Source organism: Mya arenaria, chromosome 11 (genome assembly GCF_026914265.1).
Source record: "Mya arenaria isolate MELC-2E11 chromosome 11, ASM2691426v1".
Taxonomy (NCBI): domain Eukaryota; kingdom Metazoa; phylum Mollusca; class Bivalvia; order Myida; family Myidae; genus Mya; species Mya arenaria.
In genome coordinates this window covers 23,820,765-23,848,742 of record NC_069132.1, presented here as the reverse complement: position 1 = coordinate 23,848,742, position 27,978 = coordinate 23,820,765, and the positions used below count along the sequence as shown (strand labels likewise).

At 36.1% G+C, this 27,978-nt stretch overlaps 1 protein-coding gene across 1 annotated transcript; it reads left to right on the top strand.

Annotated features, from left to right (window-relative positions):
- Positions 1-210: 210 nt before the first annotated feature.
- LOC128209685 (peroxisomal ATPase PEX6-like) lies at positions 211-27,435 on the top strand. Its single transcript, XM_052913841.1, has 20 exons — positions 211-1,589; positions 3,068-3,234; positions 3,977-4,017; positions 4,801-4,943; positions 5,563-5,711; positions 8,754-8,874; positions 11,313-11,385; positions 11,741-11,818; positions 12,067-12,218; positions 13,447-13,548; positions 15,455-15,531; positions 18,341-18,479; positions 19,189-19,309; positions 19,737-19,821; positions 21,366-21,427; positions 22,138-22,246; positions 22,718-22,834; positions 23,507-23,584; positions 24,040-24,179; positions 25,281-27,435. Exons 1-20 carry the CDS (start codon positions 216-218, stop codon positions 25,640-25,642), a joined length of 3,690 nt encoding a protein of 1,229 aa, XP_052769801.1. The 5' UTR covers positions 211-215; the 3' UTR covers positions 25,643-27,435.
- Positions 27,436-27,978: the final 543 nt, after the last annotated feature.

The following is a 27,978-nucleotide window of genomic DNA, read 5'->3' as shown; positions in this document are numbered from 1 at the left end:
TGCATACATGTTTGAATTGTCCTCTGCCAAAACTTTTCCCCGCCAAATAAAAAAATATATGACAAACAGTAAAAGCAAATAAAAAGACCTCTATCAAAACTATTCATGAATCGAACAAAGTCATGGGTTCTTTAACTTGTTCGTCATTTCCGGCAGACGGGCCTCATTCTTAACGCTGAAAACTTGTAACGTCATAAAATTAGCGTTGAAACAAAATGGCTGCGCCCATGAAAATGGAAAGTAGTCTTCAGTCAAAAACCAGGATGAAGGCAACATTGAAAACAATAGAGCTTAAACCCAATGACCACCCCTTGCACCTTTCTATTTCTAGAAAGGACGCCGATGAAATTAATATTCCAAGCGAAGATGGTAGGGCTTATTTGTCATTTTGGACAAATACTAAATTTTGCAATGACTCCCCAACCAAGGCCCGCCCACCTGGCTGTGGTAGCATCTTTCAGAGAATGTTATCAAACAGTCAGAACTTTCCAGAGATACTTAATCCCGAGGGCGAGGACTCTGATGTCGATGAGAAGGAAATGTTTATTCAGGGTGAAGACGTACAAGTGTTTGTTCTTGTTCAAGTGAAAGAAGATTTGTCAAGCAGAGATGATTATGGTGGAATTGATCTTGTCTGTGGTCCAGACTTTAAGTCACATTACAATATAACATCAGAAAATATCTATGTGAGGCTTGTTCAAACATACCCTGTTACCAATGTTGTTATTGGAGTAAGCAGTCATGAAACATACCAGTGGCTGACAAAAAAAGAGTTTTGCAAGTGTTTATTTAAAATGGTCTGTGACTGTCCAGTTCTAGTAAGAGTGAAGGACATTTTTCTGGCACCATATGGATCATTCTTGGATGATCCAGATTTCAAAAGATCTTACTATAATGACATGTACATGCTTGAGTGTTCTCCTGTAAAGCAGGGTTTGATTACACCCAAAACAGAGGTCATAATAACATACATGGGAGATCTCGCAGCAGAAAGGGAGAGGTTTCAGGAGAAGATGAAGGATCTTGCTAAACCTGGAAAAGCTAGGAAACAGATATCTGGACCATTTAAAGATAGTTTTATGTCTGACTTCAGTAGAGTGCTGAACACTAACTATCTTTCTCCAGAACCTGCCTCAGAAGACACTTTTGAAGATGATGATGCACCTTCAACAATATCTAAAAAAGCTCCCATAGCATTTAAAGCAAAGGTAGATGAAATGAAAAAAAGAATATGTAAACAGTCAGAAACTGTTGGAACGTTTGACTATGAAGTTGTGTCACAACAGCAAGTCTTCAGGAGAATGCTATGGAGAGATTCAACAAAACAAAACTTTGATCCGATGTATTTTGTAGGAATGTCAAGAAAGCTTATGTTAAAACTTGGCTTGTTTGATAGTAGCTATGTTCTGATCTCACCTGAGTACTCAGACAACATTGTAGATGATGACTTAATCACAGAGAGATTGTGCATGGTACGATGTCTTGGAAAAGAATATGACAAATCTGTAAAGCTGTATATTACACCACTTTGCCAATTCAATATGCAGAGGATGCCTCCAATATCTCTCCCTGGTCAGCTGAAGGTGACTGTAAGTACTTTTCACACAGTTTATATGTTACCAGGTTTGGTATGATGAAGATTGAGAATTATAAAAATGGGCAGTTCATTCCGAAACTGAAATGAAAGATAGTAAGTGATCACTCATTTTCAAATGTTGTCCATTTTTGTCATGAGAAATATTCCCTCCAAATGAAATAACAAAATTGATATCTCTAGATACGTTTTTTTTTAATACAGGCTTAATGAGTTTTATATTTTTCTGTTTCATTTGTTATATTAACCATATAGGTAATGTATTATTCATTGCTTTTTATTGAAATGTATAATTTCAAGACCCATTATGATGAAGTTTATTAACAGCTTAACATGAACTATTTAATAAAATAGCTATTTGAATTCACATAAGTGCCATTAAAACTTTTAGTGATTTTCAGCAAAAAATTAGGACAAATAGTATTTAATGATTTTTTTAACAAACTATGACTTCCTCCTTTGTTTTTTATCTGCACTAAAATTGTATAGCATCATGTAATTAAAAGATTTAACAACATACTGTTCTTACTTACTATGCTAAACATAAGCATAGAAGTCTTACTTATAACTATTGATAAAAAATAGACGCATTTTGACGAACACAATCAGAGTCTCGTAAAATACAAATATCATATCATTGTACCATGCATATATTTTCCATAAACATTTTTTGTTGCATTCGTACAACCAAAATACCACATTAACTTGAAACAATTGCCATATAATCATCTCCAAAAAAGCGATACGATAGTTTCATAGGCTTAATACATCTGTCAGGTAAAAAACATACAAATTAATATCACGGCAAATCTAGCATGAACATTTATAACACATGAAGAACAAAAGAGTGACAGTGATATTTTTTTACAAATATGTATTGATTTGTTGAATGCCCTATAACCATACATCAAAATGACAATATAACATTTGAGTTATTGTAATTGTAAGTAATGTGTACTGTAGAAGCCATACTAACTAGTCAACTGCTGTGACAGTGCATAGTTCAGAAGGCGGGGGGGGGGGGGGTGTAGTATGAAAGTCCAAATATATCATGTGCAACATTGGTATGTTTGTAATGTTTTATGGGTCAAACTTTAGGAAACACATTATGCTCTCAATTTATAATAGCTCTTCAGCTCGACATGTCTTTCAAATTGGTGGAAATTGCATGAATATGCCTGTGACAGCAAGTCGGCTGAAAATTTGAGAATGAGTGAATGTCAAATGATACTGAATTGTTATTAATTAATGAGTTGATTACATCAATAACAGTGACTTTCTCCTTTCTTATGCTTGGAAGCTCTCTACACACTGATCTATCTAAGTTTACCTTGTTAGTTTTGGGATTTTCAGACATTGATATTTTTATTAAAATAATAATGTAGGTCAATTCAGCTGTGTATTACAGTACTTGTTTAAAGAATTTTGAATTTTAAAAACAGTGCATAAAATAATTTTTTGTCGTTTAAATAGAGATATGACTTAGAAGGACCTGACGTGAATGTCACAACAAAGAGCAAATCGTGGCACATCAGTCCTCCGGTAGCTGTAGAAGTCAGCATTTCCATTATCCCCTCCCCAAACTACAGCCCTCGGGCACCACACGATGAGGCCCTGAAACACTACTTTACAACTAGAAGGTAATGTTTATATACTGTCCCACTGATAGAAGTAAATGCTATTCTTTTGTTTTTGACAATGCCAGAAAATATTTAAGTTCTTTGGGTTGTTCCCAGTACCATACTTTAGAATTATGTTTTTATATTTTTAATGATATTTAAAGAAAGTTGGCCTCTTGAAAACTGTGTTTAGAACCAAACTATATATCCAATTCACATTATTGAGTTTTGAGACACATTTAAAGGGGCTGTACTCCGTATGATGAAATAGCGAAAAAAAAGAAGAGAAAATTGTCGAAAACTGACATAAACAGTGTATTGCAGTGTACAATGCATTGTAACTTACTAACTGAAGTACCACATAGTTTACAATTAATTTATTTTTCGCAGTTTTTTGGTATTTTTCCATTAAAAAAGATTACTAGGTATGTCTACCTAGTAGAATTCATTCCTCATGCGTGATTGGCTAGTCGATGTTATCACGTGATATTACCAAGTTAGGTATATAGCTGAAATATTTTAACCGTTAAGGGTAAGCCTTCGTAGCACAGTGGATACAACACTGGATTGCAATTTTGGCGAACCCGGTTCGAAACTCTGTCTCCGACTCGATTTTTTTTACATTTTGGTATTTTTTTTTACATTTATGATATCAAAGAGTAAAACATTTTATTAAATAATTGTCCTGAGATTCGTTACATCAGAAAACTTTCTTTGGTGCCAATCTGGTGTACAGTCCCTTTAATTTGATTTTGTGTTACAGAGTTGTTGTCAAAGGTGACGTTCTGGCTATCCACAGTTCAGGTATTTATGTTTTACTTTTCATATTAGGTTATTTATAAATATCTATCAAATATATATCTATCAATATCATGTTTATACACTTTCACATATTCACACATTCAGACTCATTTGTATTACAATAGTGCTTGAAATTAGAAATATTTAAAACTTAGCATATTTCTGATAAAATTGAATTAAAACTAAAAAAAAATTAAAGTGACACTCGTATTCAAAATCAATAAATACACATGTATAACAAATATTAATTTTTAGTTTTAAACCTTTAACTACCTACTAAATAATGCATTTATGGAAAATACTTATTTCTGATATCAAGATTGTAACCATGTATTTAAAAGCTGAAAACGCAAAAATATTAAATGATTGGTGAATGCTAAAAGATTTACAGTGATTTACTATTGTTTTATAAGGTATAAATACTATGTGTTCTGCACATTTCTATCAAAATAAACGCGGTTTCCTTCATAAGAACCATTGGTTTCGACATTTCTTCACCCTTTTTGATATATATATTAAAAAAATCGTATCAATTGTGGTAAATCTTATTTGGGAGTAAGAGTGCATCTTTTCAGATATTCCATATGAAAATGGAAAAAACACAACTGAACTTAGTATATTTAAGATGAAAATTGATAAGAAACTAATTTAGGGTATATCAGGTGAAATAAGGATGAAAACTGAACTTTGTATGTTGCAGATGTAATTAGATAAAAACCAAACTTCATATATTTAAGATGAAAAGGGAAAAGATGTGAAAATGGATAACAACTTAGTATATTTCAGATGACCCTCATTTCTGGCAGAACACGGGAGATGACACGGAGAATCGGTTCCCATGCATCTACTTCAAGGTTGTTGGAATACGGGGCCAGGAGACACATCACCGTAACTTTGTGATGGACACCACGAGCACAAGACTTAAACAGGTAATTTCATCTGATGTTAGAATCACACATGTGTTATATATTTATAGTATAGCCCACATGATGCATTTCTAGTTAACTGTGCATGCATGCCATATTTTTGCCAGGGGTTTTTGTCCAGAATTCCAGGGTTTTTGAAATATATCATTATTTTAAATGTGCCTAAAAGGCGCATCAATACCTCACAGATATCATATTTCTGGAAGGCTTCCCATGGGATTTTGCTCAGGGCATATTGCTGATGTCATCATTAAATGCTCCAACGCTTGGATTTTTTTGCATGATTTATTTAAACTTGAAGTGGAAAACACTTGATTGAGTATATACAATGTCAGAAAATATATTGTACACTACGAAGCCGTCAAGTCTTAAGTTTCCCTACCACACACACATACACAAAAAGAGATTGGCAATAGGTACTTACTTTGATAATGTCGGGGGTTATTCATCCCTACCGGTAGACCAGGGCATCGATCGAAATTCCAATGGATTTTGCTCATCCTCACAGCCCCCACCAGGGTTCATTGCATGTTTGATTGTTGGTTAGGAAGTTGGACTTAAGTCTTTTGTGTGTGTTTTTTATAAATCTGCACCAATAACATACTGTTTCTAAACATTACAGATAGGCACAGAGCACAGTTATGTGCCAGCTCTGCTGCAGACCTACCTTAGTCCAAGCCCCCAGAGTTTCTGGGATCAAGACCACCTCTCTGGACTTGACAGCCTTATGGGACAACTGGAGAAATTCATACTGCCACACATTACTGCCAAGTAAGCTTAATATGACTGGTGGCAATCAGAAATATGTCTTCTAGTAAATTGTCACAAGCAGGAGATATGATGTCGTAGTTTCCATGACAGCAAAAAGAATGTCGGTACCCGTGGTGCAACAGGGTTTGAAGGTCACAGTTACAATTAAAGTAACATTACATTAAGTTTATATATCTTTTAATGTAAAACATATTTTAGAACAACTAGTTTCAAGTTCATGGACTTATTTCTGCTTGTTTCATTTCATGCTGTCTGCACTTGTTTCAGTGTTATAGTCAAATTGATTTCATTGCCAGTTTGATATTTCACTGTATTGGCTTTGTGCTGTAGGATATTTAGGAATATTTTAGTAGCAAGTCAATTTGTAAAGAAGTTTTACGATTTTTTCAATAAGATAATAAATTATTTTATGACTTCGTTGAATAAAAACCAAATAAGCAACATTGACAGTTCCTGAGTTTTACTTCAGCATAATAAACATAATAATCGCATTATAACCTTGCTACATAATAACTGCAATAAGTACAACAAACTAACAAAAAGTAAAAGGATTGGACAAATATGGCCGTGAAAACGAACAGACTCCATGATAGGTCCTAGTGACACACGGCTGGAAGTCCGAGTGGGAAAGAACCACGCAAGCCGAGAGAGGCTAGGCTGAGCCGTTGTATTAAATGTATATTCAAAGTGAACTCTATAAATAGTTTTTTAAATACTATAGTGTCCTATGATATGCCCGTGCTGGAATAGACTGTTTGGCAAAATGAGAAAACCCAGCAACTACTGTCTACGTGCAAATGCTCCTTTTGCCAAGAGCAACTGCAAAACCTGCATTATATTCGCAATCTCCTAGCAACGCAACGCAACGCAACAATGCAACCACCAATTGCCAACAGCAGATGCAACATCCGCAATATATCTCCGCAATCTCATGGCAACGCAATGCAGTGCAACACAACAACGCAACCACCGTGACGCCAAGTACTAGAGCGTTCCTGGCCTTGAGAAACAGACATGCAGCAGACTCCTTAAGAACTTGTTATTCCAGCAACGGGATAATAAACGTTATTTATATCTATATTCATCCTAATTAATTGATTTTAGTGATTTTCATATGTATAGCCCTTTTGTTGATTCCCATACCGAGTGATAACTAGCACCGAGGTGCTCGACCAAAGTAAAAGGTCTCAACAAGCCCAAATACATCTAAATCATAAATTATATATGTATGCATTTTTAAATTGAAATGGATGACAGTCTAGCCAGATCTCGGCTTGCGAATTTTTCCCCGCCACAAAATTGTTAAACACTTTCCCCCCAAAAAAATATATTTATGAAATTATACGTAATGCGTTATCGAATCCCTTAAAGCTTCAATATAAAATCCAATCCCCAGGAAGCCAAGCTGTACTCCATCCGGGCCGAAAAACCCGATCCTCGTGTGAAATATCTATGTTGAGTAACCCATAAGCCCTTGTGCGGCCTGGTTGTTTTGAGAGAAATTTGTATTTGCAGGGGTAACATTTGCATTCGGGTTTGGCGAGGAATGACTGCAATTAATCTCAGCATGCCTTGCACCACACCGTGAACAGACATGGTTAAATTAACACGTGGCCCATGAGCAATTCCCTTTATTAAAATCAATGCACGCAAAACTTGTAGACGATCGTGTTTGGCTATGGTTTAACGGGACCGTACGAGTTCCCTGGGACGTGTCACGAGCAATCATACAACGCCACCTCAGATCATTATTAATTTTGGACCATGATGACCGAGTTATGGCCTGGCGTAGCCTGAACTGCTCGTCATATGAGCGCCATGCAAAGCCGCCTTGGCGTGAAGCACCCTCTTTAACATTGTACATATATTGGAGAATTTTATTTGTTTTATGAGGTTGCATAGCCAGATAGATGGACATGTAAATTAAAAATGCATCAGTCCACGTTTCGATGGATTGTACATTGTCCTTACACTTTTTTGGTTTTGCCTCAAGGGAGCCATCCAGTGATATTGACAGTATGGAACTTTTGCACATATCGTTCAATTCAATTGCCCCTTTTAACAGTAAAGCCAAATTTGTATATTCCTCCCTCATGAATTGCTGTTTCAATTGTGTTGGTACATGTGTTGAAAGATCATCATTTGCTAACCTATACATGTCCAAGCTACAATCAAAATTTGCACCCATGGGGAAATCTCCACCTTGTCCAGACCCCGCCAAGCCACACCCAGTATCTATAGAACTTCGCCTATTTTCTGTAGGGACCACATTTCCCGTAGTTAAAGGGGGCAAAAGATGAGACCTTGCAATGATATCCTGAAAGTCAATTACATTACCCTCATTGTTGTTTCCCGGCCCTGCGTCTGGCAAGGGTAACTGCGGCGCCTGGGGGAGTTGTGGTTCCAAGGTGTCACAAGGCGGTTGCCTTTGCGGCCGTGCACGTGGCTGTGCCTCTTCCCTCACATCTACTGCTTCCGCCACCTTCCTTTTCCTTCCTTTAGGGCGCCCGACCCGGCATTGTTGTAGCAGGCGTATTAAACTGCGCGTTTAAATTATTAAATAACTAAACTTGTTTAGTTTCTTATTTTTCCTAAGAGCTTTTTAATTTCGATCCTCTCCGCACGAGATTTCGCTAGCAAAGAAAGATTCCCGGTTCATAGACCAGTTTAATTTAATTCAAAAGTGTACTTCAAACTTGTGTCAAATATCGAGAACCAGTCCATATTGACTCAACCGATAGAGACCGAGTGTTCCGATTGCTTAGCAACGGAACGACAACTCTTAAATTCAATCTCACGAAAATAATAAAATTTATTTTTAAGCAAAATAAATTAACATATTAAAAACCCCACACTATACAGTATGTTATGGTATATTCAATGTTAGTGGACTGGTATGTATACTATCAGAATCAGTACTGCTGATGTTTGGCAAACTGATGTTTTTCTACTCTTGATCTATCATGTATTGGAACATTGTTATCCTATCAGTATGTTTCTTCAGTAATGGACCACTCAAATTCATAATATGACATGATTTAGGTCGGACACCCGGATGTTGAAATCCGTTCCCCCATCCGTTCTTGTGGCTGGACCTGTGGGTAGTGGGAAAACCTCTCTGATTGTTGCAGTGGCCAGAAAACTTGGAGTCCATGCTTTCAAGGTAGTTATACTGCAGAGCTCTGTTTCATTAAAGTGACACTCTTATTCAAAATCAGTACATACACATGTATAACAAACATAAATTTTGAGTGATAAACCTTTAACTAATTACTAAAAAATGCATTTCCGGAAAATATTGATTACTGATAACAAGATTGTTACCATGTATTTAATAGCTGAAAACGCAAAAATATTAAACGATTGGTGAATGCTAAAAGATTTACTGTGATCTTATATTGTATCATAAGGTAGAAATACTGTGATTTCTGCACCTTTCTTTCAAATAAAACTTGGTATCCTTCATAAGAACCATTGTTTTCGACATTCATCCCTTTTTGTAAATGAAACAATTGTATTAAATCTTGTGGTAAATCTTATTTGGGAGTAAGAGTGCATCGAAGGATCTTAGTCGAATGTTTAAAACAGTAATCTTAAATCTATATTAACCCTTAAGCTGCTGATGGCGATTTTAAAGGCTTTGCAAACAGCAACTCGGTGCCTGGTCAGGTTCCAAGCTGTTTGCCACTCAATATATCCCCAAAGTTTTAAGTAAATTGAAAGAAATTTAGAATAAACCAGACAACATTTTTGAGCAAAAACAATTTACCCACCATGCAAAGGGTTAACATAACAAATGGCAACAAGTTGATTTCTTTTGAACCTCAATTTCTAAGTTCAATTCAAACAAGTGTGTAGCAAAATAAGGAAATTATGACACTAAGATAATTTCTATTTTGGACACAGATCGATTATGTTGATTGAAACATGGGCCAGTTTCTTAGTTCAGTTTTAAATAGATATTTTCAGTACTTCGGCTGAGTAATGAAAAATGTCTCTTCTGTGTATTTTCTTGCTGTAATAACAGAGATACAAGCATATATTTAGTTTCCTTTGATTTACTTTAGTTAAAAGAAATAAATTTAATTCAGCACAGGTCATGCGGTACAATGAAAACATTCTTTATGTTTAATGTAAGTTAAAATTGCCAATAAAAGTTTATTCAATTATTATGTCTCCCCCCTTTCATGGGGTGACATATTGTTTTTGCCCTGTCCATCTGTTCATCTGTACATCACACTTCATTACCACTCAATAACTATAGAACACTTGGACCCAGGAGCTTCATACTTGGTATGCAGGTTGGTCATGACCAGTATATGACCCCTATTGATTTGATATCAGAAGGCGAGGTCAAGGTTGCCTTGAGGTGAAAAAGCAGTTTCGGCTCAATAACTGACAATCCTTTGGGTCCAGGAACTTCATTACTAGTAGTTGACCCTACTGAGTTTGGTCTTGACTAGTAGATGACCACTATTGATTTTGAGATCAGTAAATCTAAGGTCAAGGTCGCGGTGGTGGTTTCCGCTCAATGATTAAATGAAACTTGGGCTCATGAACTTCATACTTGGTATGCAAATCAATTATGATTAGATGATGACCCTTATTAATTTTTAGGTCAGTAGGTCAAGGTCACAGTGACCTTCAGGTGTAAAACAATTTGTTGGTCACAAGTCTGTACGTGACACTTTATTTTTACTAAATAACTATAGAACGCATGGACCCAGGAACTTTATTCTTGGACCCAGGAACTTCATACTTGGTGTTCAGGAAGGACATGATCAGAATATGACCCATATCAATTTTGAGGTCATTAGGTCAAAGGTGAAGGTCTCAGTGACCTTGAAGTGAAAAAACTGTTTCCGCTCATTAACTGAAGATCATTTGGATCAAAGAACTTCATACTTGGTATGCAAGTTGGTTATGGCTAGTAGATGACCTCTTTTGATTTTGAGATCAGTCAATCAAAGGTAAAGGTCTCAGTGACCTTGAGGTGAAAAAAAGTTTCAGAAGTCATTTACATCATTAATTATTTCTCAGCTATGGTCACACAATAAGAGAGACAACAGCTTTTTAAAGAAAGCAATCTAGTTTTTTAAATTGTTTTTTTGTATTGCATACCTATAGTATTTAGTGAATAATTCTGTTAACATGAGCTTTATGTCATATTTCTGTGAATTAATTATAATAACGGATAAAATGATGATTGAATATTATCAAAATTAGATAATTTCTGATTGAGGTTTCTGATAATTAGTTGCATTATATGGGAATTAATTTTCATCATGTGTCTGTATACTCTAAAAGTATGGTGGAACAACAGTATGATTTAGTTGTATTAAACCTAAAGCTTATCATCGAAGTATTAATTTTAAATAGAAAGAGTATAAGACTTTACTTTAATTTTCATTCATTGTTAAGTACACTTAATAACATGTAAATTTGCCTTGTTATTCTTTTATACCAGTTCAGTTTAAATGAACTTTTGATTTCGATAACATAATCCAAAACTGATGAAAATGCCTTGGCCAGTTATTTCCAATCAATAATGATTTTAGACCGACTTTTAATCCCTTGTTATAATGTTTCTTTGTTGCACAGGTGAACTGTCACATGATGGTTGGTGATTCAGCTGGAGCTACTGAGGCTAGGATGAAAAACGCCTTTAATGCAGGTACACCTCTCATACACCTGTATGCCCTTTTTTGACTGAAAACAAAAACAAGAATTAACTGCTTATGTCATGTCATGGCGCTTTTATTTTATTTGATGCTGAATATTTAATATTGTTCAGTTAAATTGTAATTGAAATGTAGTTTTATCAAAATAATCAACAATTTTCTAATGAATTACTATTGCAATACAACACATGTATGATCACCTCAGCGTCAATTACCTTTTGAAAGTTTTTCTCAGTGTTCACTAAGTGCATATGGAGTCCTGTATATACTGGTATAAATGTAACACCAGTATGTGACTAGAGGCTCCTTTGACAACATTTAAAGGTTTTGTTGTACATGCTATTTCAGCTGGCCTGTATTCCCCGTGTATCCTGTTGTTACAGAGTATCCACGCCATGGGACGTGACAGGGACGGAAACACTGAAGGTACTTGTTAGCAAAATGAATACTTCAATCCAGCAAGCACTTAAAAAGAGTACCTACATCTTTGTGAACTAAAGAAGCCCTTTGATTTATTGTTTCATATGTTTTCAATTTATAGAAACGTATCTTACTTTTTTCTATTCAAGGTATAACTTTTTAAGTAATAGCGCCATTATCAAGCAGGCTTGTGAGAATCAAATATTACTATTGCTTCAGTTCACTTACATATTACTAATTGAAATCATTTACAGATCCGAGGGTAGCCAACAGTTTTCTGTCAAACGTTCTACAGTTGAAAAACGACCTTCAGGAGTTACCCGTGGTTGTCGTGGCAACATGTCACTCTGTCTCTGACCTCACTAATGACATGCAAGATTGCTTCCTTCACCAAGTGAAAATTGATGTAAGCTAACATTATTTTAGCTTTTAACCAAAAATAAGTTTTTATCATAGCCTTGATGTTGTTGTCAGTAAAGGCATTATTTTCAGCATGCACCTTTTTTAACTTTGGCCATTACTCAAAAATGTTCAAGATGACATGAAACTTTGTATGTCTGATACTAGTGACACTATGTTCATGTGTAGCAGGCACATAACTCTGGATTTTATAATTTTGAGTAATGGACCTTGTTCTATTGAGCAAAACAACAGACAACCGTTGGTGTTTGCTCCGCGACGCTTTTGGTTTTATATCAAATAGCTGAATAGTAGGCTGCAAAATCTGTTTATATTAGATTCAAAACGGTATCAATAAAAGTTTGAACTGACTTACTTACTGAATCGAGACTCTTTTTTAAGCTTAAAGAAATAATGGTAACATGGACATTTGAAAAAAAAAAATGTTTGGAAGAGTTCATTATATCTGTTATTATTTGTTGTAGACATTTAAGAAGTTCTTAAAAATGAAATGATCTTGATCTTGTCTTAATTGATTTCTTTAGATGGTATTTTAGGAAAACAATACATTATGAACATATAAATGTGGGCCAATGTCACCACCAAATTAAATTGTTCTTTTTCTCATGTAGTGTATAGCAGTGTTATGCAAAATATGGTTAGCAGTTTTAAACAAAATGATCTAGCATTTATTATGCAGTCTAATCTATTATAAGATTGTGTATATAGCATTGCAAATGTCCGTAGTTATGTTGGTCGGTTGAACGGTTTACCATGTTTTGTCCATAGAAATACATGAGAATGGTTAAACCTAGGAGCATTAAACTTCAGCGGTAGGTTGCCCTAAACCAGAAGATGATGGCAATTGATTAGAGTTCAGAAGGTCAAAGGTCAAAGCTTTTGCCTAAAGTTATAAGATTGAAATGTTTGAAATGCTTTTCTGTAAACTTTTGTACAAACATTAATTATCAATGCATTTTCTTAAAATGCTGTCATTTAATCTTTGACACGTTTCCAACAAAATGGCACTTCCGGGGCATAATGTTCGACAATTATTTTTTTTTATCAATATCTTTAATAGAAATTACCAAAGAACATACAAAGTGTGATTTGTTTTTCCACATCAACACGTCATGTTTATCCTCAATATCATACATAGCCCAGAGGACTGCTGTATGTGATATCATGTTTTGTTGTACCTGCATTGTACATGTAAATATTGCCTATTTGTACAGGTACCCACAGAGCATGAGCGCTGTGAGATCATTGATGCCCTGTTACAACCCATAAACAGTAGTGGCAACATCTCCATATCCTACATCGCCCAGAGGACCGCTGTATGTGATATCACATTTAATTGAACTTGGATAGCCTTCCATATATATGTGATGTATCCATTAACTGATTTATTTGAAATTAACATGGAAATTAAGATTTCAACTCAAAATGGTTTATATAAACTATGTTATTGTCAAAATGACATTTTAATCTTATTTTTGTCCTGACTGGCTGCATACCGGTAATTGTACTGTCGAGTATCTCTGATTCATTGCATCCCCTGTAATTTAATCAGTCGCTTGTCAATCTAAACTAATTTAGTTGATATTGAGAGAATAGTATTCACCATCAATGCTTTTCTAGGAGGAAGGTAGCAATGAAAAAAAGATTTGTAATTTTGAGTCTGAGTCTGAACTCAGACTTGAGACTGTTTGTAATCATGGTCCCAGAACTCAGACTTGAGACTGTTTGTATTCATAGTCCCAGAACTCAGACTTGAGACTGTTTGTAATAATGGTCCCAGAACTCAGACTTGAGACTGTTTGTAATAATGGCCCCTGAACTCAGACTTGAGACTGTTTGTAATCATAGTCCCAGAACTCAGACTTGAGACTGTTTGTATTCATAGTCCCAGAACTCAGACTTGAGACTGTTTATATTCATGGCTCCTGAACTCAGACTTGAGACTGTTTGTAATCATGGTCCCAGAACTCAGATTTGAGACTGTTTGTAATCATGGTCCCAGAACTCAGACTTGAGACTGTTTGTATTCATAGTCCCAGAACTCAGACTTGAGACTGTTTGTAATAATGGTCCCAGAACTCAGACTTGAGACTGTTTGTAATAATGGCCCCTGAACTCAGACTTGAGACTGTTTGTAATCATAGTCCCAGAACTCAGACTTGAGACTGTTTGTATTCATAGTCCCAGAACTCAGACTTGAGACTGTTTGTAATAATGGCCCCTGAACTCAGACTTGAGACTGTTTGTAATAATGGTCCCAGAACTCAGACTTGAGACTGTTTGTAATCATGGTCCCAGAACTCAGACTTGAGACTGTTTGTATTCATAGTCCCAGAACTCAGACTTGAGAATGTTTGTATTCATAGTCCCAGAACTCAGATTTGAGACTGTTTGTAATCATGGTCCCAGAACTCAGACTTGAGACTGTTTGTAATAATGGCCCCTGAACTCAGACTTGAGACTGTTTGTAATCATGGTCCCAGAACTCAGGCTTGAGACTGTTTGTATTCATAGTCCCAGAACTCAGACTTGAGACTGTTTGTAATCATGGTCCCAGAACTCAGACTTGAGACTGTTTGTAATAATGGCCCCAGAACTCAGACTTGAGACTGTTTGTATTCATAGTCCCAGAACTCAGACTTGAGACTGTTTGTATTCATGGCTCCTGAACTCAGACTTGAGACTGTTTGTAATCATGGTCCCAGAACTCAGATTTGAGACTGTTTGTAATCATGGTCCCAGAACTCAGACTTGAGACTGTTTGTATTCATGGTCCCAGAACTCAGACTTGAGACTGTTTGTAATAATGGCCCCTGAACTCAGACTTGAGACTGTTTGTAATCATGGTCCCAGAACTCAGACTTGAGACTGTTTGTAATCATGGTCCCAGAACTCAGACTTGAGACTGTTTGTATTCATAGTCCCAGAACTCAGACTTGAGAATGTTTGTATTCATAGTCCCAGAACTCAGATTTGAGACTGTTTGTAATCATGGTCCCAGAACTCAGACTTGAGACTGTTTGTAATCTCTGTCCCTTGGACCAGTACTGGTTTCTACCCTGGAAAAAAGAAATTCATATCTGCTTTCAGCTGCCTTCACAATCTAGTCAAAGTAAACAAAGTATATTAGTATCAATTTATTGGTATCATATTTGTTTAATATTGTTATTCCAAGTACAGATGTTTTGTTTACTTGTTTACAATAATATATGTGTGTTGCAGGGATTTGTCCTAGGTGACCTGGCAGCTTTAGTGGCTCATGCCAAGAGGGAGGCCTTCAAAAGGATTGTCAGGCTATGGTAAATCACATGTTCTTATGTTATTATGCAATGAAGATGACATTCCCCTGGAAAGGTGGTTTAAGACAAGCTGTTTGGAATGTCTCCTGGTAATGTGTTTGAGGACAAGTTGTTGGGAATGTCCCCTGGTAATGTGGTTGAGGACAAGCTGTTGAGAATGTCCCCTGGTAATGCTATTGAGGACAAGCTGTTGAGAATGTCCCCTGGTAATGTGGCTGAGGACAAACTGTTTTGAATGTCCTGTTTGGAATGTCCCCTGGTACTGTGGCTGAGGACAAACTGTTTTGAATGTCCCCTGGTAATGTGGTTGGGGACAAACTCTTTGGAATGCCCCCTGGTAAAGTGGTTAAGGACAAACTGTTTGGAATGTCCCCTGGTAATGTGGTTGGGGACAAACTGTTTTGATTGTCCCCTGGTAATGTGGTTGGGGACAAACTGTTTGGAATGTCCCCTGGTAAAGTGGTTAAGGACAAACTGTTTGGAATGTCCCCTGGTAATGTGGTTGGGGACAAACTGTTTGGAATGTCCCCTGGTAATGTGGTTGGGGACAAACTGTTTGGAATGCCCCCTGGTAAAGTGGTTAAGGACAAACTGTTTGGAATGCCCCCTGGTAATGTGGTTAAGGACAAACTGTTTGGAATGTCCCCTGGTAATGTGGTTGGGGACAAACTGTTTTGATTGTCCCCTGGTAATGTGGTTGGGGTACAAACTGTTTGGAATGTCCCCTGGTAATGTGGTTGGGGACAAACTGTTTGGAATGTCCCCTGGTAATGTGGTTGGAGACAAACTGTTTGGAATGTCCCCTGGTAATGTGGTTGGGGACAAACTGTTTGGAATGCCCCCTGGTAAAGTGGTTAAGGACAAACTGTTTGGAATGTCCCCTGGTAATGTGGTTGGAGACAAACTGTTTTGATTGTCCCCTGGTAATGTGGTTGGGGACAAACTGTTTGGAATGCCCCCTGGTAAAGTGGTTAAGGACAAACTGTTTGGAATGCCCCCTGGTAATGTGGTTGGGGACAAACTGTTTGGAATGTCCCCTGGTAATGTGGTTGGGGACAAACTGTTTGGAATGTCCCCTGGTAAAGTGGTTAAGGACAAACTGTTTGGAATGCCCCCTGGTAATGTGGTTAAGGACAAACTGTTTGGAATGTCCCCTGGTAATGTGGTTGGGGACAAACTGTTTTGATTGTCCCCTGGTAATGTGGTTGGGGACAAACTGTTTGGAATGCCCCCTGGTAAAGTGGTTAAGGACAAACTGTTTGGAATGTCCCCTGGTAATGTGGTTGGGGACAAACTGTTTTGATTGTCCCCTGGTAATGTGGTTGGGGACAAACTGTTTGGAATGCCCCCTGGTAAAGTGGTTAAGGACAAACTGTTTGGAATGTCCCCTGGTAATGTGGTTGGGGACAAACTGTTGGGAATGTCCCCTGGGAATGTGGTTAAGGACAAACTGTTTGGAATGTCCCCTGGTAATGTGGTTGATGACAAGCTGTTGGGAATCCCTCCTGGTAATGTGGTTGGGGACAAATGGTTTGGAAAGTCCCCTGGTACTGTGGCTAAGGACAAACTGTTTGGAATGTCCCCTTGTAATGTGTTTGAGGACAAGTTGTTTGGAATGTCCCTTGGTAATGTGGTTGAGGACAAGCTGTTGGGAATGTCCCCTCGTATGTGGTTGAGGACAACCTGTTGGGAATGTCCCCTTGTAATGTGGTTGAGGACAAGCTGTTGGGAATGTCCGGAATGTTCACTGGTAATGTGATTGAGGATAAATTGTTAAGAATGTTCCCTGGTAATGTGATTGAGACAAACTGTTTGGAATGTCCCCTGGTAATGTGGTTGAGACAAACTGTTTTGAATGTCCCCTATGCTGGTAATGTGATTGAGACAAGCTGTTTTGAATGTCCCCTTGTAATGTGATTGAGGTTTAACTATTGGGAATGTCCCATGGTAATGTGATTGAGGATAAACTGTTGGGAATGTCCCCTGGTAATGTGATTGAGGATAAACTGTTGGGAATGTCCCCTGGTAATGTGATTGAGGATAAACTGTAGGGAATGTATGCTGGTAATGTGATTGAGGACAAACTGTTGGGAATGTCCCCTGGTAATGTGATTGAGGATAAACTGTTGGGAATGTCCACTGGTAATGTGATTGAGACAAGCTGTTTGAAATGAACCCTGGTAATGTGATTGAGGACAAACTGTTGGGAATGTCCACTCGTAATGTGATCTAGGACAAACTGTTGGGAATGACCACTGGTAATGTGATTGAGGACAAGCTGTTTGGAATGTCCCGTGATAATGTGATTTAGGACAACTGTTGGGAATGTCTACTGGTAATGTGATTGAGACAAGCTGTTTGGAATGTCCTGTGATATTGTGATTGAGGATAAACTGTTTGGAATGTCAGCTGGTTATGTGATTGAGGATAAACTGTTGGGAATGTCCTCCTGGTAATGTGATTGAGACAAGCTGAATTGAATGTCCCCTGGTAATGTGATTGAGACATTGTGGAAATAGATGAGCGTTGGCCCTCATTTACAGTGCTCTTGTAAACCTAGTGCTGGTATTTGGGATTTGATGTACAAATATGCTTGTCAGTTTATTGAGTCTGTATTATTGCTCATTTTTTCAACTGAAATTTAATTAAGAATGGCCTATTTTGCAATTACTCAAGGCCAAACATGTTTTTGTAACATTTGTTCAATATGCTTTTTACAATGCAAATTGAACATTTTTTTCTCTCTACAGAATTTCCAGGTGAGTGTAGATATTGTTTCGTTATATGCATGCATTTCCTATGTCTGCAGTTGTTCTGGCAAGAAGCGGCCAACCCTGCAGGAGGAGGAAGACCTGCTTGCGGCAGGAGTGATTGTACAGCAGGCTGATTTCCATACCGCCCTAGACCAGCTGCAGGCCGCACATTCGGACGCCATTGGGGCACCAAAGGTCAGATAATGTTAAGATGCTAAAAAAGACTCAATTCACAGAGTTTTCAGTATTGCTTAATAATGTCAGTCTTTCAATTCTGCTGTCTGCTGAGATAATTTTGACATATATTTTGGATAGTATACCCTATTTCCATCGTACAAAAGTATCAATCTATTTGTTTTATTTTTGTGTTGTTATCATTGCCAGTTTATTTCTTACTCTTTCACTATCTGTTTATCTCTGTCAAATTCTGGTCCAACTGTCTTACCAAGTGCTGTTTCGATAATTTATCATCGAATAGGTCAACATGTGACTATCAAAATTTTGTCTTAAGCGATTATTGCAAATATATTCGTAATGAGATGTCTTTCAATGGTTTAAGACCTTTTCTGTCGCATTTGTCGTGTATCTTTCAAAACAGAAATATTTCCTCAACATCAATGTACAACTTATTTGATTTACCGATGCTAAATGAATGTAAATAACATAACACAACATTACAGAAATTGCAAATGAAGTTTTTAGATACTGTATAATTTTTTTAGAAGGAAGTCAAAATGCAACATGGTGTTAGTACATGTTTTAATCAATCATTGATTGGTATCTTTTATTTCCAATAATCAATAGTAAATTTTGATTTCCACAATTAGTTTTATGTAAACCGTCGGTCTATTTGTCTGCCTTGACATTCATGAGCTAGATTTGTAAATACTTAATGATTCCTCAGATACCAAATGTGTCGTGGGAGGATGTCGGAGGACTGATAGAAGTGAAGAGAGAAATCCTAGACACCATTCAATTGCCTCTACAGTACCCAGAGTTGCTAGCTGCTGGCCTCAGGAGATCAGGTATGAAGATAAAAAATGTTGCTGTTGCTAACAAACACAGATTCAGTTATAATTGTACTTCTCATAAACATTCATTGGTTTGTCTTTATTGAGACATTTACAGCCAATACTAGTCACTTCAGTTTTGAAAGTCTACTCTTCATTGGCCAAGTTCCTGAGAATGCCTGTCATCATGTCAAACATCAATGTCATTCTTTCATGTTTGTTGATAAACTTTTATATGTCTATTTAACTGAAGACTAATAGGTGGTGGCCTCTTTTTAAGAGTTTATGGGATTTGTCTTTGATCTACCTCTATTTCATGGCCTGTCATTATGGATACCAACCCGGAAAACAGACCTACTGGTAACTGTGATTCATGAAGCTCACAGTCATTGTCACACATAAAACCCTGAGCAAAATTACATCTAAATGGTGTGTATTTCAGGTGTTCTACTGTACGGACCACCAGGCACGGGAAAAACACTGCTGGCCAAAGCTGTGGCCACTGAATGTTCGCTGAACTTCCTCAGGTAAAGGACATTGCACCATTAGACATTTACAAAAAAAGAAAAACTGCAAAACTTATTACCGTATTTTATTATGCATAGGACACACTTTTTTACCCCCGATTATTGTCTAAAAAATTGCCTGCGTCCTTTCTATGCTATTAGGATTTTATCCATTTTTCACAAGTCCATTTCAGGCCGAAAATGTCAGACTGGAGACGAACGCGGTAATGGTAAGTACCGATACTCAGTGTCCACCGAAGAGTGCAACTGACATAGGTAAAATCACTCAAGTAAACACACGCAGAAATATATTGAATGTTTACTTTAAAATGAATTATTGAGAAATAAATTGAAAACAAACATGGGTGTTTACTTTTTTTACAAAAGGGACGCTACTCACAAAAACTCGATGTGAGTCAGCGCTTTTACTGGATTGAGTTATAACGGCAATGGAAAATCGGGATATGAGGTAAATATCCATTAAACGTTGTTCACAATTTTAACGTTTCAATATTTTACAAAATATTTTGTTGTATGTTACTGTTTTGAAATAATAATAAAGGAATGTGCATACCACAAAGTAGCATTATTGTCACTATCAAATCTTTTCAAATGTGCGAAGGTGTGAAAAACACTCGCTGTCTGTCATTAGAAAAACATCAATGGAACGAACTGTTGCGATGGTAATACCGTATGGTTGTTTGTTCGCACTTAACCACGTATTTTAATACTTATCTGAGGGTGTTGACATTTTGAGAACATTTATGCATACTATAAGACTTATATCATTGTTCTTTACGATACACCGTCAGAAGACTACGAAGGCAAATTAAAGAAAAGCGTCATCAGGTTGATGGAATAAAACTGTATTATTCAAAACTTCTTTCTTGTTTGTTGTTCTGTTTTAAGGGTAACAACTATTGACATGTGCATTACCTGTGCCACTGTTACTTTTCTTGCGTATCTTAGTAATATATAAATTTACTTGAAATAAACAAGAACAACGAAGTATATATCAGTTTGCTATAAAATTTAATATCGCATGGTTAATGTGACCTTTGCCATTTTCACGATCCCAAAATATAAAATGTCAAAACAAATAAGGCGGATATTGGACTTACCGAAATACTAAATTACCAATATACGACGATAATTATAAAAATACACAAGACAGTTCTCGAAATATGCCTTATACACAATTTTTTTATTGTTTTTACCATTATATATGTTATAAATACTTTACCAACCTAAATTTTTCGGCTCCGATTTTTACATTTTTCCGCTGCGTTTTATATATTAAGGGTTTTTACCCGTTTTTTCACCATTTTTTTTGCCTGCGTCTTATCTATTCTAGCGTCCTATACATAGTATAATACGGTACTCTCTGGTGTTTGATTTTTTATGAAAAGTTTGACATTATTGTTTTTGACAGAAAATAATCAAAGAGTTATTCCCCTGTTGACAGACTTACTGTGTACATGTATGTCAAAATCATGCCTGGTTATAGTAAAGAATAGTAATTCTGTCACATAATTAGTATTTTAACTTTTTACTTGTATTTTCAGTGTGAAGGGACCAGAACTGATCAACATGTACGTTGGACAGAGTGAACAAAATATCCGGGAGGGTAAGCCTTACATTTTTAGCAAGCATCGGGAAGGGTAAGCTTTTCATTTTAACAAAATAACAGGGAGGGTTGACCTTTAATTTGAATAAAACATCAGGGAGGAAAACCCTTAAATTTAAAAAAAATATCAGGGAAAGCTTTACATTTAAACAAAATATCATGGTAAGCCTTACATTTTGAGATTGAACCTAATTATTTAATTCACAAATCATAGATTTGTTTTTTATATTGAACTTATTGTTTTTTGGTGCTTTTTTCAATGACTGAGTATTCTGACATGCTTACTGTTTAAAAGTTGTCAGATTAAGAAATTGACTTCGCTACCAATATAAGGGCATTAACACCAGGATTTTCTATGTAATTAATTATACTTTTGCTTCAGTCATTTTAAATCCTTATAATATTGTCATATTTGGCATGCTACTGTGACAAGTTTTGAGAAATAATCAGTTTAGGTCGTGGTTATGAAGTTTCCCAATTTGCACCCTTGAAAGATATCTTACTGAATCTTAAAGATAACTAAAAACAATTGATCTCAATTACAAAATAAAAAAATACTTAAATTTAGATCTTGCATTTGTGTGAACATTCAGTCCAATTTAAAGGACTGTTTTCCCTTCCTAATTAAGATTATTTCCCTCCTGTTGAAGCTGTTAATACCTTTTTTATTCGCTGTATATTTCTCTTTATTGAATCCTTTTTCTCTCCAGTTTTCAAACGTGCTCGAAGTGCGACCCCCTGTGTAATATTCTTTGATGAGCTGGACTCTCTGGCCCCAAACAGGGGCAAGAGTGGGGACTCTGGGGGTGTCATGGACAGGTAAGCAACCCCATGTGTGATACCCGATGCATTCAATTGTATTGTTTCTGTGTATGTTTACTTTCCCTGAGGCAATTAAGTTTGAAAAACCAGACATTCGTTTTGTATAAACCTGCAAGGGGTATGATGTAATTTTATAAGCTATATAGGAATTACACATGTGCTCATGTCTGTCTGCATACCATCCAATTTTTATTGGTTCATATCTCTCATTCGTAGTTAAAATTATTTGGCTGAAGTAACCACCATAGCATGAGGATGTGTTGTGAACAAGACCTTCAAGGTCAAGGTCACAGCGACCTTTTAAATTAATCCTTACCTTCAAGATGAAGGACACAGCAACCTTCTTAACAGATTTTAAAATTATTCAGCAGTTATGACTTCCATAGTATTAGGATGTGTCGCACACAGTTTACAAAATATACTATTTAAAGTGATCAAACTTTGAAAGTATTTAATTTTGCCCTTCAGAGTTGTATCACAGCTGCTGGCAGAGCTTGACGGTCTCAACAAAGCGTGTGACGTCTTTGTGATTGGGGCCACCAATCGACCGGATCTGATAGATCCCGCTTTGTTACGACCAGGACGGTGAGTACTCCTACTGAACTATCGAATGTTGAGTTTCCAACATGCATATTTTTCCCTAACCTGCAAAATCTTTAAAGTGAAATGCCATTTAGAAGAAACAAATCAGAACAAGGATTTTGTGTTTACATGTTATTACCAAAATAAACCATTTGTCACTGGGTTTGTGTATGAATTTTAATTTTGACATTTCTGCAAAATGAAGGACTTCCCTGAAAGTTTTTTTTCCAGGAAATTAACAAGTTAAAGGGAGATAATCATGTTTTTTCATAAAAAGATAATAAGTGTAAGTTCTGTAATATCTTTTAAATTTACTTTCCTTGTTAGGTTGTAATTTTGAAAGTAGTACAAATTTATTAACCTTAGCAATATTTCAAAAATATTCAAGATATTCAAAAATAAACTTAGTATACACATGTTGCCAGATATACAGTCATGTAATATGTAAAATTATCAAGATATTCAAATATGAACTATTCACACATGTTGCCAGATAGCATTTATGTAGCAAGGCCCATAATTCTGGCTTTGTTGTTGAGTTATGCCTTTTTTTTACTAAAAAACCCAGATTGTCCTGTGGCGCTCTTGTTCCAATTCGGCATCCTTTGTTAATATTTATTATCTCTCTAAAATAAATTGGATTAATGCTTGATGTCTTTGTGGGTATTATTGCAGGTTTGACAAGATGCTGTACCTGGGGGTGTGTGAGGACCACCAATCACAGTGCAGGATACTCACAGCACTCACCAGGAAGTAAGCTTATATACAAATGCCATGGAAGTCTTGGGCTCATACATGTATTATGTAACCATTCTTGGTAGGGTGACTGCACAGAATCAGGTTTGGAATTCAGGAAGTAAGCTTAAACTAACGTTCTGTAGTAGTGTAATCATATAGGTCACAATTGCATTATGTGAACATCCTTGGCAGGCTGACGATTTGGCTTAGGTTTGTGAAGTAAGGAATAAAGCTAACACTGATTTAATGTACATGTAGTATTACCATACTTACGGATTTTGCATACGTCACAAATGTATTCAACTCCATATTAAAGCCTGCATTCAACAAACATCTACCTGAGAAATTTCAACTTAGTGAATATAAACTATTCATAGTTTCGCTAAAGTCAACTATCCAAAAAATTAATTTACAAACGTTCAGTAGTTTTGTGATAACTGCCCTTATACACTAATCATTGTCTCCTTCAGGTTCCACCTAGAGAAGGACTTTAACATGGAGCGTTTCACAGATAAATGTCCGCTGATACTGACAGGGGCAGACTTCTATGCCCTGGCTTCTGATGCCATGTTAAATGCCCTGAAGAGACAAATAGAGCTGATAGACAAAGGTTGGTATTAGGGGAATGAATAAATAATGATGTACCAATTTTATCGTTACATTGTTTTTGAATAGTCAAAAGTCCAAAAAAAAAAAAGTTTCTAGTTAAATCTGCTGGTTTTCTGGTGTTTTGCTATTGAATGAAAAACCAGGAATCAATTAATTAATTCTAATAGTTTGTTTAGCTGCACAGGACAAAAATACTGGCGGCCTGATTTTTTAGCTTCATTGGAAGTTGTTTTTTTCTGTGATATTTTTTCGAAGGTTTAAAAAATGATGTTGGTCTAGTAAGGCTAAATGAACTATTATTTGTGGCTCCAGTGCCAAAATACTTTTATATTCTAATGATCAGGGTTCAAACAGCTGATAATTATCAGTCCTGAAAAAATAGCTGGGGATCTTATGTTGAGTTGGAGGGATTCATGCCTCAAATAGGGTAAAGGGGCTATAACACCTTTTGAAAATGTTTTCGAAGTCATTTATATTCATATCCGAGCAAAACAATCTTTACAACTGTACAAAAGTTAAAAACACTCAATCAGATTGAGTCAATCCTGATTTCAGGATTTACTCAATAAATCATAGAATAGAAACGATGTGTTTTTACCATGTCATATTACCTATTAAAACTTATTACAGTGTTGTTGTTTTCCTGACCAATTTGGGTCTGAAATTCAGCTGCATCCGATGCTCAAACATATACTTTCCACAAAAAGTGAAAATAGAATCTTTTGATTTTGTTCTAATTGTGTTTTTTTATAAAACAGTTGGACCCCCAAACTTTTTATTGAAGAATTCCTGTATTCTTAAAGAAATAAACTTTATCACATTCTTTTATCTTTTCTGTCTATTTTTAAAAAGCATACTTGTTCATTTGTAGGCAAAATTGGAACTATCGATTTGAGTCAAATAACGCCTTTTCCCAATCTGAAAGGCCTGGAATCTGAAAGGCCCCATTCCTTTAATGCTTAGAGAAAAAAAAAATAGCTTGAAATTAAAACACTCTGCCCGTTTATGTATTTGTGGTCTCTAAATCATGTTTAGATAAATTTTAATAATACATGTACTGTCAAGCAGTTACAATGTAAACAAATCTTGAGTCCTCTTTCAGGGGAGCCGACTGGTGACTATGTTGAAGTAACAGAGGAAGATTTTGAGCAGGCCCTGTTGAGCTTGTCACCGTCCGTGTCAGAATCTGAACTGCGTAGGTATCACACCATACAGGAGCAGTTCAAGATCAATGGGACCATAGAAAATGGGGGAAATAGGGGTCTACAGGATGTAGCGGATGATGGTGGGGATGATTGGGGTCATGGGGAAATCAAGGGAGGAAATAGGGGTTTGGAGGACATTATTGGGGAAAACAGTGGTCTAGAGGACATCAATGAAGGAAATGGTGATTCAGAGGACATACAGGGTAATATCGATAGGCTGGAGGAAATTGTTGATAAATACACAAGTGGCGAAACTTAGGACTACATTGTGAACATTTTAGAAAAATAGTGTGGATGAAAACTGAGTGTCATAGAAAAAAGTTTGACTGGATTTTTAACCTATATTATGACTTAAAATGTACAATTATGCTTTGATAAAGCTCTTTTTCATAAAGTTTTTGTTATCAACTTAATAGTGATACATTATTGATTGATTGATTCTCATTTCATGTGAATATCAGCAAGAATGCTAACAATTAAAGATGTCTGTTGTTATATTCTCATCAACCTTGCACAAATCATATGTCAAAATATCACTATCTTAGTCATCATTATGTAATTTATGGTTGTACAAGAAATGACTGAAACAATGTCAGGAGTTCTTAAAGGTTTATTTACCTTAACTTTTGTAAAGATTTAATTTGAACTAAAGTTGTACACAATGCCAAATTTGCTTGTTTAAGTGCCATTTTTATTAGCTCGTCCGATTTTCAAAGAATTTAGAAACAAAATCGAGATATTGTCCAAGTCATGGTGTCATTGTTGTTGGTGTGAAAAAACTTGAATCTTGGCCATAGCTTGAATGCTGTTTAAGATATTCCATTGAAACTTGGTACAACTGTTGAGAGGGACAAAATGCACATATACAGCATGGCCCATAACTCTGGCTTAATTAAGCCAGGTCATCTTGCCCCTTGACAATTTGAAAGAGTCAGGTAAAAACTAACTTTGCCAAAATGGTGCTTAATAACTATTTAAGATAAGTACATAAAACTTACACATTACTAGTGTCAATGTGCACATTTGTAGAAAGGCTCAAATCTTAAACAGTTTTTTGTCTTGAACCATATCAAGGTAATGATTGATCAGGTTATGTTCAACCTTGGACAAAATTTTACCCTTGCTGAAATCTCAACACATTACAAAAGTGGTTCACATTCAAAAACTAGGTCACTATGTCAAATATTACAAAAAAATATTGTGAACATAATAGGGGCAATATATCTGGTCCTAAATTTTCGAAACTAAATCAAAATGTTCTCCGTGATGAAATCATTGACTAGACCCAAACTGGGTAACACGAGGCCAGAATCTAGGTCATAAGGTCAAATCTTTGAAAAATCATGTCCAGAACCAAATATTGGTATTGATGGATCAAACTTAACTTTGTTCAAACTGTGGTCAAAATGACCCCAATGATGTAATCTTGGTATGCTTTAAAAGTGGGTCATATGTGGTCAAAGACTTGGTCATTAGGTCAAATATAAATGCTGCACTAAATACAATATTCTTTTAATTCAAACAGTTGCAAACAAACTCATATCAAATGTCCATATGAGTCCATCACTCTGCAACCATATTGCACGTTTCAGTTGGAATATTTCACCAGCACCTGAATTACATGCCTTCTACTTAACCTCGTCTGGCGGGGCATATCAGTTCAACAAATTTATTTGTTGTATATTAATATCACTAAAAGTTGTAGAAGTCATATTTAAGGAGTGGCTACGAAGCAAAATAATTTTTTTGCATTCACAAAACAGTGAAAAAATCAATTGTAATTCTCACTGTTTGTAAAATTGAATGTGACTACTTTCATGTATATTTCAAAGATATTTATCTATAAACCTCCAGAAAGCATACTTCATTTATTTACTTTTTTATTTTGCTTTATTTTGCTTATATAAGGCTTTTCATTTAGTGTTGAATCAAGTGTCTGATGTCTGTGATATTGTTGAAAATGTATGCATTTTATTGTATGTACCCTTTTCATGCTGTATAATAATCTGTGCTATTTACGATTATTTGGAAAAATAAAACCTTGCTTACATATATCAGAATTCAGAGTATTATTTCACCAATTAATATGGCCCCACAAACTTTGCGAAAAGGCAATAGAGTTTTTCTTGTATGTTCCTCCATCCGTGTTACGATTCATAAAAAAATGCTGTGTTGCATATATGCCTAATTATTTGGTATTATTTAACCTAGATCCATGAAACTTTGTATAAAACCTGTTCTCAATGGGAACTTGTAAACTTTGCGTGCGTTACTTAAGCTGTTATCTAATGAGAGCTCTATAATAAATCCTATGCAATGGTACCGGTAAATTTGCTCAGAGTGCCGAGTGTATCCCCATGTCTAGCATTTTGTTGCCTAGCGGAGAACGCTTTTTTTTAATCCATGTCGTTGCAGAGGAAATCTGTGTTAAAAATCATGGATTTTCAATGTGATTGGTTTAAACTTTTCCACGCTTTCTTTTGGTCAACCATAACTATTTATTTGGAATTGAGATATTTTGAAAATAAAGGCAGAACAGTGCTATCAAAAAGCGTTTTGCTGAAGAAACTTACCCCTGGGGTATTGTTTAAGACT